At 39.2% G+C, this 20,296-nt stretch overlaps 1 protein-coding gene across 1 annotated transcript; it reads right to left on the reverse strand.

Moving 5' to 3' along the window:
- Positions 1-4,316: 4,316 nt before the first annotated feature.
- LOC133745564 (aldehyde oxidase GLOX-like) lies at positions 4,317-6,603 on the reverse strand. Its single transcript, XM_062173654.1, has one exon. The coding sequence runs from the start codon at positions 6,174-6,176 to the stop codon at positions 4,533-4,535; it is 1,644 nt and encodes a 547-aa protein (XP_062029638.1). The 5' UTR covers positions 6,177-6,603; the 3' UTR covers positions 4,317-4,532.
- Positions 6,604-20,296: the final 13,693 nt, after the last annotated feature.

A 20,296-nucleotide genomic window follows, 5' to 3' on the forward strand; every position in this document is an offset into this window, starting at 1 on the left:
GGAAATCCAGTTCTCTTCATCTCCTCTATCCCTTCTGAAACCAGACCTTCCTCTCAGCCATAAACCACCGCCCTGATTAGATCCATCACCACCAAATCTCTTTACAACCCCAGAGGAAAAAGAGAGGTATCCCCACAGATCCATTCATAATTCTATTGAAAATTTTAGGACTAATTTCAGTTTACCCCCTTGAGGTTAGGGGTCGTCATCATGTTAGTCTCTCTAGTTTTAATTTAATCATGTTAGTCCCTGTACTCTCAAATTTAATCATCCGTGTCCAATTTCTACTATTCCGTCCAATTTGGACCGTTAAGTCTGACTTTTGAGGGCTAAAATGGTCATTTCAAGACAAAAAAAAAACTAAAAAAAAAAAAAGATTTTTTTTTCTTTTTTTCGTTTTTTTTTTTTCATTTTTTTTCTGTTTTTTTTTTTGCATTTTTTTTATTTTCTTGTTTTTTTTTTTTCTTTTTCTTCGCTTATTATTATTATTATTATTATTATTATTATTTTATAATTTTGTCTTCAACCGATACACCACAAGTTATAATAGGTTTATAAAAACAAAAAAAAAATACTCTAGGTGGTTAAAAAGCCGCTCGCTGGTCTACGATATTTGTGATATATCTCCGATAAAGCGAAGAATTTTAGGATATATCTGTAAAATATAATAGGTTTATAAAGTGAAGAATTTTAAGATATCCTCAATAAAGTGAAGAAATATCTATAAAATATGATTAAAAAAATAAATACAGATATTTCTTCACTTTATTGGGGATATATCCTAAAATTCTTCGCTTTATTGGAGATGTTCCACAAATATCGTAGACCAGCGAGCGAAGAATTTTAGGATATATCCTCAATAAAGTGAAGAAATATCTGTATTTATTTTTTTAATCATATTTTACAAATATTTCTTCACTTTATTGGGGATATATCATATTATTCTTCACTTTATAAACCTATTATATTTTATAGATATATTTTACAAATATATCCTAAAATTTTTCACTTTATCGGAGATATATCACAAATATCGTAGACCAGTGAGCGACTTTTTAACCACCTAGAGTATTTTTTTTTTTTTTTATAAACCTATTATAACTTGTGGTGTATAGGTTGAAGAAAAAATTTATAAAAATAAAAAAGATACACCTAGAGTATTTTTTGTTTTTGTTTTTATAAACCTATTATAACTTGTGGTATATCTCTGATAAAGTTAGAAATGCATTTTTTTAGTGTTTAGACAAATATACCCTCAATTTACATTTATTAGACTTTTTTCAATTTTTTAAATTTCTGAGATTTCTAATAAAAAAATGATTTTTTTAACTTAAATATAATTTGAAAAAAAAATTGTCTTTTTAAAAAAAAAAAAAAAAGTTAGAAATGCATTTTTTTAGTGTTTAGACAAATATACCCTCAATTTTAATAGCTTTTAACGGTAGAATTAACGACAGTGAGTTAAGTGAAAGACGGATGTAAAACTGAGTGAGTTAAGTGATATTGTTGAAAATACAGTGAGTTAAGTGTCGAATAAGTCATAACTCAGTGACCATTGGTGATGTTTTCCCTTATTTTTTTAATCATATTCTACAGATATTTCTTCACTTTGTTGGGGATATATCCTATTATTCTTCACTTTATAAACCTATTATATTTTATAAATATATTTTACAGATATATCCTAAAATTTTTCGCTTTATCGGAGATATATCACAAATATCGTAGACCAGCGAGCGGCTTTTTAACCACCTAGAGTATTTTTTTTTGTTTTTATAAACCTATTATAACTTGTGGTGTATAGGTTGAAGACAAAATTATAAAATAATAATAATAATAATAATAATAAGCGAAGAAAAAGAAAAAAAAAAACAAGAAAATAAAAAAAATGCAAAAAAAAAAAAAAACGAAAAAAAGAAAAAGAAAAATCTTTTTTTTTTTGTCTTGAAATGACCATTTTAGCCCTCAAAAGTCAGACTTAACGGTCCGAATTGGACGGAATAGTAGAAATTGGACACGGATGATGAAATTTGAGAGTACAGGGACTAACATGATTAAATTGAAACTAGAGGGACTAACATGATGACGACCCCTAACCTCAGGGGGGTAAACTGAAATTAGTCCAAAATTTTATCTTCATCAATTCATCAACTGGGCATAAGAAGAAAGGAACAAATCCAAATTCCAAAAACTACCAATCCATTTGATCCAAATTCCAAATTCCACAAACATCTAATCCAAATTCAAAAAGATTAATCGAAATTAAGAAGAAACAAGGAGAAGAATAGGGAAATGAGAGTCGAGAGCTTTCTCTCTCGAAACCATAGAGCCGCCTTATTTGGGCTGCTTTCAGGGAGGTTTTCGTAGCCTCCATATTCCTTCTCGTCTTGACGATCTTGTCATGAGACAGATCGTTTCAACCCTTGGTTAGAGGAATGGTGGGTTGCCTTTGCGACAGTGCTCGGTTGGCTTTGCTTCGGGGTGCGATCACGGTGGAGATGCTTCTGTGGTCAGAAAGGGAGATCCGGTTTCAGGCGGCGTCTTCCTTCGTCCAGGGATTGGAGGATATTTGATGGCGGAACTAGGTGAGTACTTGCGGCGGTGAAGCGAGGTAGCAGGTTGATGTCAGAGTGTTCGAGGTGGCCAGCAGCGGTCATGCTGCAGTCAGTGACGGAGCAAATAGAGAGAGAGAGAGAGAGAGAGCGTGAGAGATAGACGAGAGAGGCAAAGAGAGAGGGAGAAAGAGAAGGAACTAAAGAATGGGGCTGGAAAAGTAAATGACACAAATACCCATCAAATACGCCACGTGGCATACGTGTTAACCCCGTCATGGACGGCGGGTACGTATATTGGGTCGGGCTAGCTATTTGGGGTACCATTGTGATAGTTTCGGAAAGTTGGGTATGAAAATTTAGAATGGACCATAATTGGAGTACTGTTTGTATTTTTTTCCCAATATAATAAGAATGGACAAATAATGATTTTTTTTTTTTTAAGATTCCGTAAGTAGTGGTGAATGACCGTTCTTAATCGAAGAAACGATTTTTTTTGGAAATATTACAAAACCATGGAGGCCACTATATATATATTTCAAAACCATCAACTGTGGCTTAATACAATCTAAGGGATCTATAGATCCGGCTACTACATCAGACTTTCTTGGCCAAAGCATCTATAGCCTGTCAGACTTTCTTAATCATACGTACATCTGAATTATTTGTCAAGTTTGGATTTCTTTGTTGTTGTTTAACGCGTAGTATTAGGTCTCGTCCTTTAGCAAAATTAACTAGATAAATTCTTCCTTTAACTATTAACGGTCATGCACCACTGCCCACTGATATTTTTGCCAATAATACATTCGGGCAATAATATGGGTCTCAATGAGGCCTAAGATTTGCAACCTCAAATCCTAAATATCATGTCATGTAAGTAAATATAAATTTTATTTTTAATTTCACATGATATTTACATAAAAATTATCCTTTCAAAAAAATAAAATTTATATTTACTTACATTCATATACATGTGTTATGCAAACCTATTGATCGAATTACATGAAAATTCTTCTATTCTTGATTGAAGAAAAGTTTTGCTGTTTAAATCTAAACATGAATGTAATGAAAAAAAAATCAAAATAAATTTTTTTTTTTAAACTAAATTAATTTAGAGCCATTAGATTTTAAAAGGATAAGATGATTTTTTTGTCAAGAATTATATTGCATGATTTAGCAAATAAGTGATATGTTTATGTGACATGACATGACATGACATCTAATTGTCTAAAATTGAGGTCACAGATCTTAAACTTCATTGAGGCCAACGTTTTCCAATTCATTATCTTTCCAGATAATGAAGGGGGAGGATTCAGTGCACCGACATAAATGGATGCCCCTTATCATGTTTGGATATAGTTTCTCCATTTTTAAGTCAAAGTTAGCTGCGAGGCACCACTCTCTATTCCTAATTAATATTTGATTCCGACCATTGCAAAATCCAAGAACCGCAATTTCCTGAACAATAATTATTAGCATAGCTCACCTTTATTACGGCAAATATTGAGCTACAAGTACAACGTGCACAGAACATTTGTTTCTGGGGTCAATCTTTCACATGGATGAGATGTACGATGTACCACGTACATACAAAAATGAAACCAAAGAAAAGAAAAGAACGAAAATTCTGCTCTCAGAAAAGAAAAAAGAAGAAGATAGAACCACGTAGTGGGCTAAAAATAATGGGCTCGGGTATACATAAGGCTTTGTATTAGAACTGGCAAGAGCTTTCATCTCCATCAAAAGCCTCTAACAAAAGTATCATATCAAACAAAAGTCCAATCATTCATATACCTCGGTTCTGAAGAATTGCAATGAGATGGGTCCATTACATTTCATTTTCAATATGGAACATCAAATATTGCATGACAATACTAGCTAGATATATAGATCCAATATGAGCCTGGCTCTTAATCTTGAGCTAACAGGCTTCTACGGACTGATTCAATCTTACATGAACTATTGCTGCTACTACTACTACTAGATCCGAACCCACATTCCTCTACTGGGTACACCATCACAGACCACAAACAACAAATAGTACCCAGGTGGTGCCAATTCGGGCCTCGCAGGTGCATAGCTCTCAACAGTGTAGTAATGATTAGATTTAGAACCTGCAGGTTTCTTAGTCTTACTCTTACGCACGTGGCCCATGTCCAAAACCAACAACCTCTGGTTCATAGCAAACGAATGTGTAGTAAACGACGGAGCCACCATCGTCACATAGATCTTGTCCGTTTCGTAATTCAACCTAAACCCCACGTAAAATTTCTGGACATAACGCAACTCCAACCCCGGCTTCACGGAGCTTATCACCGGCCTGGACTTCGACAAAGGATTCAAGTACGGCGGAGAGAAAGCTTCGAGACTCAGCTCGGTTGGGAAGAGAGCAGTGAAGTTATAGTTCGCGTTGGGGTTGCTGCCGCCGACCAGAACACGACCGTCGGATAACAGATGCGCTGTTGAATGATAGAGGCGAGGTATAGTTGTAGGAGTGAGGACCTCGAACCGGGATGGTTTTTTATTCCATGGTTTGTAGAGAACCGGGTTTAAAACTGGTTCTCTAGCAACTCCCCAACCGGCTGTTCCTTTTGCCGCGCCATTTATGACGAGGACATCTCCTGTCGGCAGCATAATCATGTCCCCCATTACTCTGTTTATCGGCATTTCCTCAACTTCCCATCTGGGGTGTTTCGAAGTGATTACTAAGCGGCCACAGGTTTTCGATGCGGGAACAAACACTCCTGCGTCGGCTTTGACGTTGGCATCAGCCACTGTACCACCGCAGACCAAAACCTCTGCTTCCGCCGGAAAATTAGTACCACTACTCTTTTGCCCCACAAGACTAATCGGAAGCAGAGCAGATGACCCGGTGCTGGGGTAGTTTCTAGAAACCCCACCAGGAAGTACCGGAAACCTCTTCACAACAACATTGTTCACATAATCGAGCAAGATTGCCCTATCGTTTGCGAAAATGAAGAGATTCCCATTGGGAGCTAAGTGCACAAAAGGGTAGAGATTGTTGGGTATGAAAGCCGAGTACCTTGTTTCTTCAAGAAATGGCAGACTATATATCTTGCTTTTGGGGACGAACTCGTAATTGAACTGAAACCTCCCGCCAACAATTACGACTCTGCCATCGGGCAACACTTGGTTAGAAGCGTACCATCTTGGTACATTGAGGCCGTTCTGGTCTTCTTTCCAGTCGCAATTGACACAGGGCTTAAAGTGCCTTACGACTCTTTCTCCGAGACCATAGCCGCCGGTTTGAATGAGCTCGCCGTTCCTGGACAATGCACCGGAGGAGCACCAAGTATCGGTGGAGATAGTGAGCGGTCGGAAGTTCCGGTTTCCAGGGTTGAATTCTACCGAGTGAGCGTAACAGATTTCATCTTTGCCGCATCTTTTTTGTGGAAGAGTGAGGTTGGAAGGACCGGCGTCCGTTCTGTCGAAGACGATGACTTTGTCGTTCGGTAACAATGCCATGTGCATTGCCGAGATTCCAATGCTCTTCTTCAGCAGCTTCCATTTGCCATTGTGGCTGGCTTGGCTAGCAAGGCCGCCAAAAGAAAAGAGCACTGAGCAGAGTGACAGTACAAGCAAAACAGAGGATTTTGCTTCCATGTTCTAATTTCTATGATGAACAAGATGACCACAACCCGCTACCTATGTGAAAAAGTAGGAGTTGGGTTTGATTAGACTTGAAATATCTACTTATCCAGTGAGGAATTATAATTACTTGTTAGTGGGCGAATCAAACATTAATTAGCAGTGAACTAATTGCTTGACCAAAAAATAGAAAAAACTAATCGGGCTTCTATATACATTAATGGGAGGATAACACAATGATTTTGCTGAGATATAACTAGAAATAGGTTGTTAACACATGGTGGGTGAGTTCTGGGTAGGTCACTGGGTTTATGTAAAACAAAGGAGCTAGGGACCATGTATGAGGGCATATAGCTGTAAAATGTTAATGCATGATGGTGATGAGGCCAATTCAAGCATGAACCTCTTTCAAAGAGGGTAAAGGAGACTAAGAAATAACTATATACGTAAGTATCGCTGTATAAATTCACCAACATTAGCCATTGTTTTGATCAGGGAAGTGGACCAAAGACCTTCAGAATAATGCATGGACAATGAAGAGCATTTACGCCAACGTGGGTGGGAAACTGTGATCATTGAAGATCGTAATACGTGAAGTGGGTAAATCATAAATGGAATGATGTTTGTTTTTTTGTGGCGGAAAACTGACGAGAGGTAATGTGACTTTCTGCAGAAGTTTCCCACTTTCGGTTTTGCGTACTATTTCTGGGGTCGCTGAGGTTTGTTTGAAGCTAGCCAAATAATGGAAGCGACTCAATTAGTTGAAAAGATGTCATAGAAGAAGGACTCGGGGTGCCATAAACTCAAAGTGTCGGTGACACAGTGATCCGTGAATTCGAAGCTGATTTTATAGTTTTATACATATTAATATGTAATTTGATCTGCTATACTTTAATGAGTAATCAAACAGTACATATGAAATGAAATGATGAAATCAAAAGAGCTCTGAGCGAGGTTTGGTATGACATATCACTCACATATGGATCTTCAACCTTTAAATCCATGAGCTCAATCTTTTGTTTATTAATTGTTACACATATAGCAGAAGAAATGAATATGATAGTCATTAGATTAGATGTACGTAAAATAGTAAACCGACACCCAAAAATGAGAAATAAAATTAAAATTAAAATCATGAATTAAATACTATGAGAACTAAACTTCATAATTTTTTTTTTTTTCGAATCAAACCCAAATCGGGTGCCAATATATTCATCACACAGTGGTGTTCACCTGGTCAGTTGTTGACCAAAGAATTTATGCTCAATAACCCTTAAATTTACATCCAAGTGTGGAAAACAAAACACCTCAACTTAATAATAATTCTCTTTGCCCTTGGATTTACATCCAAGGGTGGTTGAACATTATTTTCTTGGTCAATAACTGACCAGGTGAACATTTTCGATTCATCACAAGTCAGATTAGGCCGTTACATTAGACAAGAAGATAATGGTAGTACCCACAGTGGTATATAGATATTGTAATACCCCGAAAAATCCAAATTAAATTCTGTGGATTTTTAGAAATGATTTCACGATAGTGGGAGCGAGTACGAGGCTCGGAGGAATTGTGGAATTAGTTCGAACGATTAATTTTCGAAAAAACGAACGTTATTTAGGGGGTCTCAAAAAGTGACTTTTTATACATTGGGAATTTGGGAAAACTTCCTTCATGAAAGTTGTAGAGGACATTAAACCGAGTGCGTGCATATGTGGTACGTAAAAATCGGAGTTCGTATGCGAAAGTTATAAGCAAAATATGAAAGTTACTGTTTATGGTAGATTGGTATAAATTTGAAATGTTACTGTAGCCAGGTAACTTTTCTTTCTTTTCTCTCTCCTTCCCCCGTGCTCTCTCAGTCTCTCTCTTCTGCAACTCTCTCTTTCTCTCTTCTGCAACCTCCTCTTTCACCACCTCTAGACCACCAAATGGCGAGCTGCGAGCATCGATAGACTCGTCTCTTCCTCCTTATCACGCATGTGGGAGTTGTTTACGACGATTTGGCCGGAAATGTGGAGATCGAAGCCAACATTTTTACTGTAGCAAATTAGTCAACGCCGATTTCCGGCCACCTCCAGTCATAAACTCAGGTCCATTAGAAGCGCCTTAAGCCGCTCTTCATGCTCGCCAAGTCTCATAACCCAGATCGAAGCATGGAGGAAGAAAGCATAATTGGAAAATTTCACTGTACATCGGAGTGCTTAATTGTTCGGCTACTTCAAGGTATTTTCTGACTTTGTCACAGTTGAGAAAGTGATTGGAAATGTTGAGATGATGCTGTGGATGAAATTTGGTGGCCAGAGGAGGTGGTTGACCGCCGCGTTGACCGCCGTTGACCGCCCACTGACCGCCGCTTGTGGCGGCGTATTCGACCATATTTTGAGTTTTTATTATCTAGGTGATGATCTACGCATCCTTACGAGCGTTTTGATATATTACAAGGTCATTTTAGAAAACGTTGATAAATAGTGAATTTATGTTTTGACGTTACTATTTAACGTTTTTACGTTTTATCTTCGGTTTACGATCTGTGAGGATCTGACCATCGGTTTTACTTCAAATTTGGATATGATGATCTTATGACTGTCCCAGTGGCTTTGTGTGGTCATGGGCGAAGATCCGACCGTTGGATCTTCGTATAAATGTAAAACAATGATTCGGAAGGCGATTCGTGAGAATCCGACCGTCAGATTTTCGTATAATTTTATGGAGATGTTTGTTAGAGTGATTCAAGAAGATCTGACCATTGGATCTTTGTGATAATTTTGGAGGATGATCCTAAGGGCGATCCGTGAGGATCCGACCGTTGGATCATCGTATAATTTTGATCCGACCGTTGGATCATCGTATAATTTTGATCCGACCGTTGGATCATCGTATAATTAGGATCCGACCGTTGGATCATCGTATAAATTCGATCTGACCGTTGGATCATCATTAAATTAGAATCCGACCGTTGGATTTCCGTATATGTGTGGTTTATGAATGATTGCTAAGTTAAGATCGTATCTGACTAGGTGATTGACGGTTTGAGTTGGTGGACGATTGTGGATCGTATTTTGAGCTGAATTGAAGACGCAGCGGGATTATCGAGGTGAGTAAACCTCACGTGGTTCATATTACGAACCCAATACAATTAATTGCTTTATTTTGTTGCAATCATATGAACTATTGTTGGTGTTACTAGACATTCCTGTGTGAATGTCTGTATATATATTATTACGTGAAATAATATGTATTGTTGGAGTTGTGTTGAGTTATTGTTGAGAAACAATATATTGTGAGAGATATTGAGTTTATTGTTGAGAAACAATATATTGTGAGAGGTGTTGAGTTTTATTGTTGAGGAACAATAAATTGTTGTGATCTGTGGAGATCACTAGGTCACGAGGTGACCATGGCATCTATTAGTGAATCACGCTCTCGTACCGGGCTGGTGGTTATTAATAGTATTAAATCGTAATCACGTCTGTGGCCGGACGAGTGGTTACGTTCAGTTAGAGCTCTAGTCTGTCTGCCAAATGTGGAGTGAACTTATGAGTGAAATTGAGAGTAACTCATAAGTGTCAATATATATATGGTAACCTTATGAGGGAAATTGAGAGTAACTCATAAGGGTCTATATATATATATGAGTCTGTCTACCAAATGTTGGGAAATCTTATGAGCGAATTTGAGAGTAACTCATAAGTGTCTATATATATATATGAGAGTGAGTGATCTTATGAGCTAAATTGAGAGTAACTCATAAGTGTCTATATATATATATGAGAGTGAGTGATCTTATGAGCTAAATTGAGAGTAACTCATAAGTGGCTATATATATATATGAGAGTGAGAAAGTAACGTGGGTTTGTGGTAGTCTTGAAATCTAATAAATCAACAGTTCTTTCTTGTTTACTCATACTGGCTGTAAAAAGCTTACCGGGTTTTGTGTTGTTGCAACTCCCGGTACACTATTCAAATTGTGTAGCGGGTAATCCTACAGGACAGGAGAACCAGGACGGTGATCGTGCGGTTAGAGCAATTGTTAGAGTTTTACAACAATTGTAAGTTGTGAGGTGTGTTATGCTCATTTGAGCTTTATAATATATTGTGAGAGTGAATTGTAATAATGAACTCGAAGTTTCGAGATTTGGTTTTTTGTAATTGTAATTATTCAGGTTTCGGATTTGAATTTATTATTCAAAATTCGGGGCGTGACAGTTTGGTATCAGAGCGTAAGGTGCATATTTGGTGATGTGTCAATACCTTCCGAGTGATGGCCCGTCTGCAGCGGATCCCCATCGTGTGCTCTTCGGTATTGGCTAAGTCATTGGGTATGCGTGAGTGTTGGGAGTTGTTTAGGCCGCTAGGTCGTTTAGGGAACGTGAATACCTTCCCTATAGTATTGACTTGGTTAATATGAATTTGTATTTGACTTATACTGTGTTTTAAGTGTTATACATGTCTTAGCCAAGCATACTATACTCCTTAGGTGATGGAGATTCGAAGGGGTTGTACTTAGAACCTTACAGTTGTCTTGTAGGTTCGTATTGGAATAAGTTCAGTGGCCGCGAGTTACAATCCTTGAGGAATAGGAACCTCTTGATTCAACTCTGTTAAGTCAACGAGGATTGTTTTATGGAAATGAGGTTCTTTTGATTGTTGAAGTGTTTGGTTGAAGACATGGTGTGGACCTATGCACGTACCTAGTGTGGATACGAGTATGAATTGTTATAAATTTTGTCTTCTTAAGTTGGACGTACAGATGTTTAGATGAGGTGTACGTATCAAGGATTAGATATCTTGTTTTATAAAGAGACGTCTTAGTGGAGTTTTGGTAATTGACATGTGATACGTGATTAAAGTGACTCTGAGGCAATTATGCTGACCTTGTGTGAGATTGAATTCTTAGTGTAGACTAAGAAGGTTGTGTGGTGATTTTATATACACTACGTGATGAACTTTTAGAAGGAAAAGTTATGAGTAAAAGTATGGGTTTTTCCCTGATGTCTATAGCAGACTTGTGAATATAGTTTTGTTCAAGTGAATGAAATTGAATTTTGAGGCCTATGTATGGTGCAGGAAGAAGCATGGAGGACATGTTAGAGTCAGGCAAGGGTTTGCCTTTGGTGATTGATTTTAGGTGATATAGTTAAACGCAATTTCAGATATTGATTTTAGTGACTTTGTTAGGTATCCATAGTGGTTCAAGTGAATTACTATGTGATATGGAGTTTGATTCGATTTCTGAATCGCTAAATGTTAGGGATTGAATTGTGGTGAGTTTTTGTTGAAGCAATTGATAGATGGAATTATCGAGATTCTATAAGAGTTGTAAGAGTAACTCTAAAAACGTGGGTTTTTCCTAGCTAACTCAGGATGTGTTTAGCTTTATAAATCCCTAATCCTATCGATGAAATTGTTGTGTTTGGTTTGACTCAGAGGATACTAGCTAGACCTCGATGCGACTTAATTGATTGTTGGATTCTTTTTGAGTGATTGTTTTTATTGCATCATTATGAAAGATGTGTGCAGTAGAGTTGTTTATGGTTTTGAAAATAGTATTGGGTGACCAAGGTTCGATCCTTGGTGTTGTTGTTGGTTAAACAAACAGGAAAGAAAACATGCACACCATCTTATTGAGTTTATATTACAAAAAAAAAAAGAAAAAAAAAAAAAAAAAAAAAGGAAAACGAGGACTATGCTGTACTAAGCCTAGTCAGCAGCTCCGGATGGGTTGAGGCTGAGCTCAAGAGAAACTGGAGATCCACGGTTGTAACCGCCTGAGCCACCGAAATAGTAATCATGTGCACTACCTTCCTCGGAAGTAGTCTTCAGGTTACCAAAGACGTCCTCGCCGTGCACGGGGAACAGAGGAAGAGTTTGAACCTCCTGGTGATCTCCTCCTCGTTGTTGCAGGGATGTTTGTCCTCCTGTTGTGCCAAAAGAGTTGGACTGGTATTAGTGTTGAAGTGTGAGGAAGAATATGAAACAAAATTTAAATCAAGAAATCCTTCATTACCAGTAGAATAGGTGGAACCAAAGTTGAGATCAATGGATCTACCATCATCAGTAGAACTAGTGGACCCAAAATTGATGTCAATGGATCCACCAGCTGGCCCAAAATTGATGTCGATGGATCCACTAGCACCAGTAGAACCAGTGGACCCAAAATTGAGATCAATGGATCTACCAGTACCAAGAGAACTAGTTCCCATGGGCACTGGAGCAGCCTGATTACACCTATTCATCTGCTTCTCTCGAGCCCTGACGTTCTGGAACCAAAAGTAAATGTTCTTACCCTCAACATACCCATACTGGTTCAGCTGGAGACAGATCTCGTGAATCTGCTCTGTAGTTGGGCACTTAAATCCCTTGACATAGTAAAGATCCTTGAGGATTCTTATTTGTTCTGGAGTAGGAATCCACCTGGTACGGCTTCGCCAGAAATCCATGTTGGCACTACTTCCAGCTGCTTGGGTGTTTCCTCCCTCCTCTGTTGGTTGCTGTTGTTGTGGTTCCATTTGTTGCGGGGTTTGGAGCTCCATTAGTTGCAGAGTTCGTGGCTCTTGGGTCATGGGGTGAGAGGATGTGGAAATCGAGGAATACATGGTTTAGTGTTTGAGGGAGATTTTGTTAGAAGGATTGGAGTTGTTGAACTGGTGATTGGAGATCTGAGATTCTCAGAGGAAAGATGAGATCGAATCTTCAAATGGAAGAAAAGATCTGAGAAAGAAGGATTGAAGATTTGGAGGAAAAGATTGAAGATCTGAAAGTTCAGAGGAAAGATGGGATTGAATCAACTAGATGGGAGAGAAGATCAGAAGAGAAGGATTGAAATTGATGAAGAAAGGATTTGAGAAGAGAAAGGCTGAAGAGTTGAGAGAGAAAGGCTTGAGCTCGGAAGAAAATTTCTTTTCTTTTGGAGTGAACAGTTTTTCCCCAGAATGCACCTATTTATAGAACAAGGTGAGCAGATCTCCACCGTTGGATGAACGATCTCAGAATTTGAATCCACGCGTTGGATTAAAGTCATCCGAAAACCCGGAAAAGTTGTTGGCGCGTGGAGAGCGTGTAAGGGGACAGGCCGAACCTCGAGATGCTGTGGCAGACAGCTTTAGCCGAAAGCAGATTTGACTGCCGTAAATCACGGAAGGGATAAGCCGTGACACAAGTGGGCCGTACTTGGGCCTGTCTCGGATCAAGGCATCACTGTAGCTGTGGGTGGAGGCCTGATGGGCCGAGTTTCAGAAACAGTTTTGGACATGATGGGCCGAGTTTCTGAAACAGTTTTGGATGAGTTGGGCCGAATTGTTGAAACAGTTGAAACAGTTGGTTTAAATAAAAGGATTGGTATGGATAATAACGTGAGCAGCCGTGCTCGAGTGGTTGAGTGTACAGTTCGTGTACAAGAGGTCTGAGGTTCGAACCTCGCCTCTCGTTTATTTTTATTATGTTCGTTTATGACATAATAAGTATAAAATTTGTACACATTATATTAAGCACAGCTTGTGCTCCAGTGGTTGGGGGACAAAGGTTTCGTGCGGCAGGTTGAGGTTTCGAACCTTGCCTTCCCCGTTATTTTATTTATGTCACTTATGACATAATAAATATAACACGTGAGCATATATTAGTGAAGGCAGCTCTTGCTTCAGTGGTTGGGAGCAAAACCTTCGTGTTCGAGGTCGGGAGTTCGAACCTTACCTCTTACAAATATTTTTGGATCTCGTATATGCTTGATATACGGACGTATATACGGTATGTACGGTATACATAAGTATATACGGTCTGTACGGTATGCATACGTATATACAGTTGTACGGTATGCATACGTATATACGGTCTGTATGGTATGTATACGTATATACGGTATGTACAATTTCATACCGTAGCCGAGCTGGAAGTTGGTGGGCCGATTGGTAGGCCCAAATAGTAAGCCCAATTGTTCGGCCCGATTGGTAGGCCCAAATGGTAGGCCCAAATGTTAAGCCCAATCGTTCGGCCCGAATAGTAGGCCCAAATGTTAAACCCAAAGTGGTTTGGGGCCGGTTCGAAATGTGGATGGTCCGATTTCTTCAGGCCCAATTGGCCAGCCCTAGTGCTTAGCCCAAGGATTGAGCAAGCCCAAGTCATCATCATTGGGTGACATAATTTATTGGCGTACTTTTGGGGATGATTTGTTTTGAGTGATGCATCTCTATGGTTGTGAAGAGTGGTGCATGCTTAAGTTTTACTATGGAGATTTACCGTGATGCTAATTGAGTAGCGAAACACTTTGTGGGAGTGATTACTGTGCTTGTATGCCAGTACAGAGTGATGATCTATGTGAAGATCTATGTGATGATCTATGTGAAGATCTATGTGAGGATCTATGAGATGATCCATGTGACGATTTTGTGTATGTGATGTGGAGTGTTGTTGAACAGTTGTTTTGTGAATTTACATTGTGATGAAGGGATTTAGTGGCCATAGGAATGTATTTTTATACAAAGGATTGTGGCTTTGTAGATTACTACAGATTTGGAAAAGATGGAGATTCTATGATTAGGTCAACCTTAATCGAGAGGAATTGACTTACGCTTAAATTTCGGGACGAAATTTCTTTAAGGAGGGTAGATTGTAATACCCCGAAAAATCCAAATTAAATTCTGTGGATTTTTAGAAATGATTTCACGATAGTGGGAGCGAGTACGAGGCTCGGAGGAATTGTGGAATTAGTTCGAACGATTAATTTTCGAAAAAACGAACGTTATTTAGGGGGTCTCAAAAAGTGACTTTTTATACATTGGGAATTTGGGAAAACTTCCTTCATGAAAGTTGTAGAGGACATTAAACCGAGTGCGTGCATATGTGGTACGTAAAAATCGGAGTTCGTATGCGAAAGTTATAAGCAAAATATGAAAGTTACTGTTTATGGTAGATTGGTATAAATTTGAAATGTTACTGTAGCCAGGTAACTTTTCTTTCTTTTCTCTCTCCTTCCCCCGTGCTCTCTCAGTCTCTCTCTTCTGCAACTCTCTCTTTCTCTCTTCTGCAACCTCCTCTTTCACCACCTCTAGACCACCAAATGGCGAGCTGCGAGCATCGATAGACTCGTCTCTTCCTCCTTATCACGCATGTGGGAGTTGTTTACGACGATTTGGCCGGAAATGTGGAGATCGAAGCCAACATTTTTACTGTAGCAAATTAGTCAACGCCGATTTCCGGCCACCTCCAGTCATAAACCCAGGTCCATTAGAAGCGCCTTAAGCCGCTCTTCATGCTCGCCAAGTCTCATAACCCAGATCGAAGCATGGAGGAAGAAAGCATAATTGGAAAATTTCACTGTACATCGGAGTGCTTAATTGTTCGGCTACTTCAAGGTATTTTCTGACTTTGTCACAGTTGAGAAAGTGATTGGAAATGTTGAGATGATGCTGTGGATGAAATTTGGTGGCCAGAGGAGGTGGTTGACCGCCGCGTTGACCGCCGTTGACCGCCCACTGACCGCCGCTTGTGGCGGCGTATTCGACCATATTTTGAGTTTTTATTATCTAGGTGATGATCTACGCATCCTTACGAGCGTTTTGATATATTACAAGGTCATTTTAGAAAACGTTGATAAATAGTGAATTTATGTTTTGACGTTACTATTTAACGTTTTTACGTTTTATCTTCGGTTTACGATCTGTGAGGATCTGACCATCGGTTTTACTTCAAATTTGGATATGATGATCTTATGACTGTCCCAGTGGCTTTGTGTGGTCATGGGCGAAGATCCGACCGTTGGATCTTCGTATAAATGTAAAACAATGATTCGGAAGGCGATTCGTGAGAATCCGACCGTCAGATTTTCGTATAATTTTATGGAGATGTTTGTTAGAGTGATTCAAGAAGATCTGACCATTGGATCTTTGTGATAATTTTGGAGGATGATCCTAAGGGCGATCCGTGAGGATCCGACCGTTGGATCATCGTATAATTTTGATCCGACCGTTGGATCATCGTATAATTTTGATCCGACCGTTGGATCATCGTATAATTAGGATCCGACCGTTGGATCATCGTATAAATTCGATCTGACCGTTGGATCATCATTAAATTAGAATCCGACCGTTGGATTTCCGTATATGTGTGGTTTATGAATGATTGCTAAGTTAAGATCGTATCTGACTAGGTGATTGACGGTTTGAGTTGGTGGACGATTGTGGATCGTATTTTGAGCTGAATTGAAGACGCAGCGGGATTATCGAGGTGAGTAAACCTCACGTGGTTCATATTACGAACCCAATACAATTAATTGCTTTATTTTGTTGCAATCATATGAACTATTGTTGGTGTTACTAGACATTCCTGTGTGAATGTCTGTATATATATTATTACGTGAAATAATATGTATTGTTGGAGTTGTGTTGAGTTATTGTTGAGAAACAATATATTGTGAGAGATATTGAGTTTATTGTTGAGAAACAATATATTGTGAGAGGTGTTGAGTTTTATTGTTGAGGAACAATAAATTGTTGTGATCTGTGGAGATCACTAGGTCACGAGGTGACCATGGCATCTATTAGTGAATCACGCTCTCGTACCGGGCTGGTGGTTATTAATAGTATTAAATCGTAATCACGTCTGTGGCCGGACGAGTGGTTACGTTCAGTTAGAGCTCTAGTCTGTCTGCCAAATGTGGAGTGAACTTATGAGTGAAATTGAGAGTAACTCATAAGTGTCAATATATATATGGTAACCTTATGAGGGAAATTGAGAGTAACTCATAAGGGTCTATATATATATATGAGTCTGTCTACCAAATGTTGGGAAATCTTATGAGCGAATTTGAGAGTAACTCATAAGTGTCTATATATATATATGAGAGTGAGTGATCTTATGAGCTAAATTGAGAGTAACTCATAAGTGTCTATATATATATATGAGAGTGAGTGATCTTATGAGCTAAATTGAGAGTAACTCATAAGTGGCTATATATATATATGAGAGTGAGAAAGTAACGTGGGTTTGTGGTAGTCTTGAAATCTAATAAATCAACAGTTCTTTCTTGTTTACTCATACTGGCTGTAAAAAGCTTACCGGGTTTTGTGTTGTTGCAACTCCCGGTACACTATTCAAATTGTGTAGCGGGTAATCCTACAGGACAGGAGAACCAGGACGGTGATCGTGCGGTTAGAGCAATTGTTAGAGTTTTACAACAATTGTAAGTTGTGAGGTGTGTTATGCTCATTTGAGCTTTATAATATATTGTGAGAGTGAATTGTAATAATGAACTCGAAGTTTCGAGATTTGGTTTTTTGTAATTGTAATTATTCAGGTTTCGGATTTGAATTTATTATTCAAAATTCGGGGCGTGACAGATATAGACCCACTCATTAGACAATTAAATACGTAGACATAGCGATCCTCCTTTAATACTACTCTAGAGGCGCCAGAGGTACATAGAGTGCACGGAAATGCTTAGCTTCCTAATACAAGGAAATTATTGTAATTAGATAAACTAAAAATTACAGGAATGGGCCTAGGGCAAAACACCCCGGCCTAAATTAAAAGCCTAAGAGGGCAGCCCCAAGAGAAGGGGCCCAGCTCAAGGCCCAACAGAGAAGGGTCGATCCAAGCCCAAATCACCAACACCCACCAGCCGCATGCATAACTTCGGTGCAGCGCTGCCGACCACGCCGTCTAGATCCCAGCCGCCACGACCACACCCACGAACCCGCCTATAACCACCAAGCCACACCACCACTACTATCCGCCCATACCCTCCATAGCCACACCGCCACAACGATCCGCCCAGACCACCAAAGCCACGCCTCCACAAACGATCTACCCAGAAACTGCTATAGACACCGCTACCACTAATCTTGGAAATCCCATGACGAAGACGCCACTGCAGGTCCTAGAAGCCCTTGACGAAACCCGTCGTCCCTGTACAATCTGACCCCGAGTCAGAAATGGCGCCCGGACACCACCGTCACCCATTCCGCCAAACCCTCGAGCCAAACCCCTCACTCATGAAACCACCTAGACAGTAGCATTCAAGTACCCGCCCGGCATCAGCCCAAATCGGCATGGTGAACCAACGCCGAATGAGCACCGCCGGACGAGAAGAAAAAATTTCAAAAACCAAGACATAATCCGAGTTTTTTGGAGCAAACTCTTGATATATTTTTACTAAACTTCATAACTTTTGTAAGAAGAAAGAGAGAAGAAAAGAAAAGTAATAAATAAGACATTCTCCAAGACCATGATTTTACTTAAAACAATGGTATAACACACAATTTTTTGTCAAAATCGATGTTTCTGTGTGGTTCCCGAGCGTGTACCGAGAATCACGGGAGAGCAGACCATCGCTGGATTCCGTCACCTGTCAATCACTAACAAAGGTCAGAAGGCAGATCGAGGTTGCCAGTTTACGACTCTCCAATGCCTAAGTCAGATACATGTAAGAATGTAGACAAAGTATGATTAAGAGGAGAATGGTGGCTGTAACGCCCCGAATTGCACATCACCAGCTTGAGTACATTACAGTGCCGCGAGTCTCTAAAACATAAATCGAAAATACGATTTACATTCTAGAAATTCGCTAGGCAAATTTATTTAAAATAAATTTTTCACAAAAATACACAATGGAAGCTCTTAAATTCTTTTGAGGTGAAAACTTTTCTAAAACTTTAAATTCAAATGTTCGTCCAGGACTCAACGTTGCAAACAATGGAGGAAAGGATTAAGCATGCAACAAACAACTTTCAACCAGTTCCGGAAATACAACTTTTAGAATCAAGGATAAGATTTGAAAACCGGAACTTGGTTTCCTTAAAGATGTATTATCAAAATCCACACACCAAGCTCCGTTCGCTCCAATCTTGTTACCAGTGCATAGTACCTGCATCTACATTGTTGTAGGGGTGAGCTTTCATCCTCGCTGCTCAATAGGAGCTTCACCCGACTAGGTTTGAAAATCCGACACATAAAATAGAAATTTTGGATACCCAGTATGAAAACATACTTAAATCATTTCATTTAAAGAACGACAAATTTAAAATATTTTTCAAACTCAAAATCCAATGCACATAACTCAAATGAATATATAATACCTGACGGCCGGTCTTGCAGACCAACTACACGGCCTTACCTCAAATAAAGTCATAACTAGGTAAGCGTAGCGAGAGTGTCCACTCACGCCATATCACCTAGAAATAGTGCCACACCTCAAAGGATGTCAGCCACTATTCTGTCCATATGACCCCTCCGGAGGTTTAGGGGATCGAAGCCCAAGGAATCTCTATGTTCCTCTCACTCTCAGGCCATCAACAATCTCTCATGGAATGGTTATCATACGATACATTTTGATAAACCAAACCATGCAACTCAGACATGCATTATCATTTAATTAAAAATAGAAAACAATTAATTGAGTGAGTCCTGAGTCCCCTACCTGAATTCTGATACTCTAACTTTTTACGTTGTCCAAGATTCACGAACATTCTGTTTCTCGGGTAACTTGAGTCCCTAGATTCCGACATAACAATCGCTAGTAATCCGTCAAATAAATATTTAGTGTCTCGACGATTAACTAATTATCCAACCGACATTTCCTGATTTAACAAGGATTGACCAAGTTTGACCAACATTGACCAATATTTGACCAATCACAACCAACTTCTCATATGGTCCCGATTATCAAACATTTTTCGTGAACTTGGAATATAAATCAATTCGTGCCCTTAACATATTTACTATATACTAATTCTCAACGCACTGTTCATCGGCTTATGAATAGTGCCAGCTCGAGCCAAAGCCCGTCATGGATGAAAAGCCCATTTTGCCCCTGCGTGATTCTTGCTTCGACACCTGGGGTGTTGTTCAGTGCGTGTTGTTTCTTCCTCCGACACCTGGGTTGCTTCTCAGAGAGGTAGATAGTAGGGCTGGGCACGGGCCGGGTTCAACAATAATTTCACTGGGCCCAGGATCGGCCCATTTTTCATTGGGCCCAGACCCGGCCCGTTTTGACACAAACAAGAACCGGTCCGTTTCATTTCGGGCCGGGCTTGGGGGCTTTCGGGCCCAAAAACCTGTATTTTACTATTTTTATATCTACTTTGCTATATAGCCAGATTTCATTCATATCACAACCTGGTGAAGATTTGAATCAAAACACAATA

The sequence above is a fragment of the Rosa rugosa genome, chromosome 4, assembly GCF_958449725.1.
Source record: "Rosa rugosa chromosome 4, drRosRugo1.1, whole genome shotgun sequence".
Lineage (NCBI taxonomy): Eukaryota > Viridiplantae > Streptophyta > Magnoliopsida > Rosales > Rosaceae > Rosa > Rosa rugosa.

Coding starts and splice junctions, on each gene's coding strand:
- LOC133745564 (XM_062173654.1), bottom strand. CDS start 6,176: ATGGAAGCAAAATCCTCTGTTTTGCTTGTACTGTCACTCTGCTCAGTG.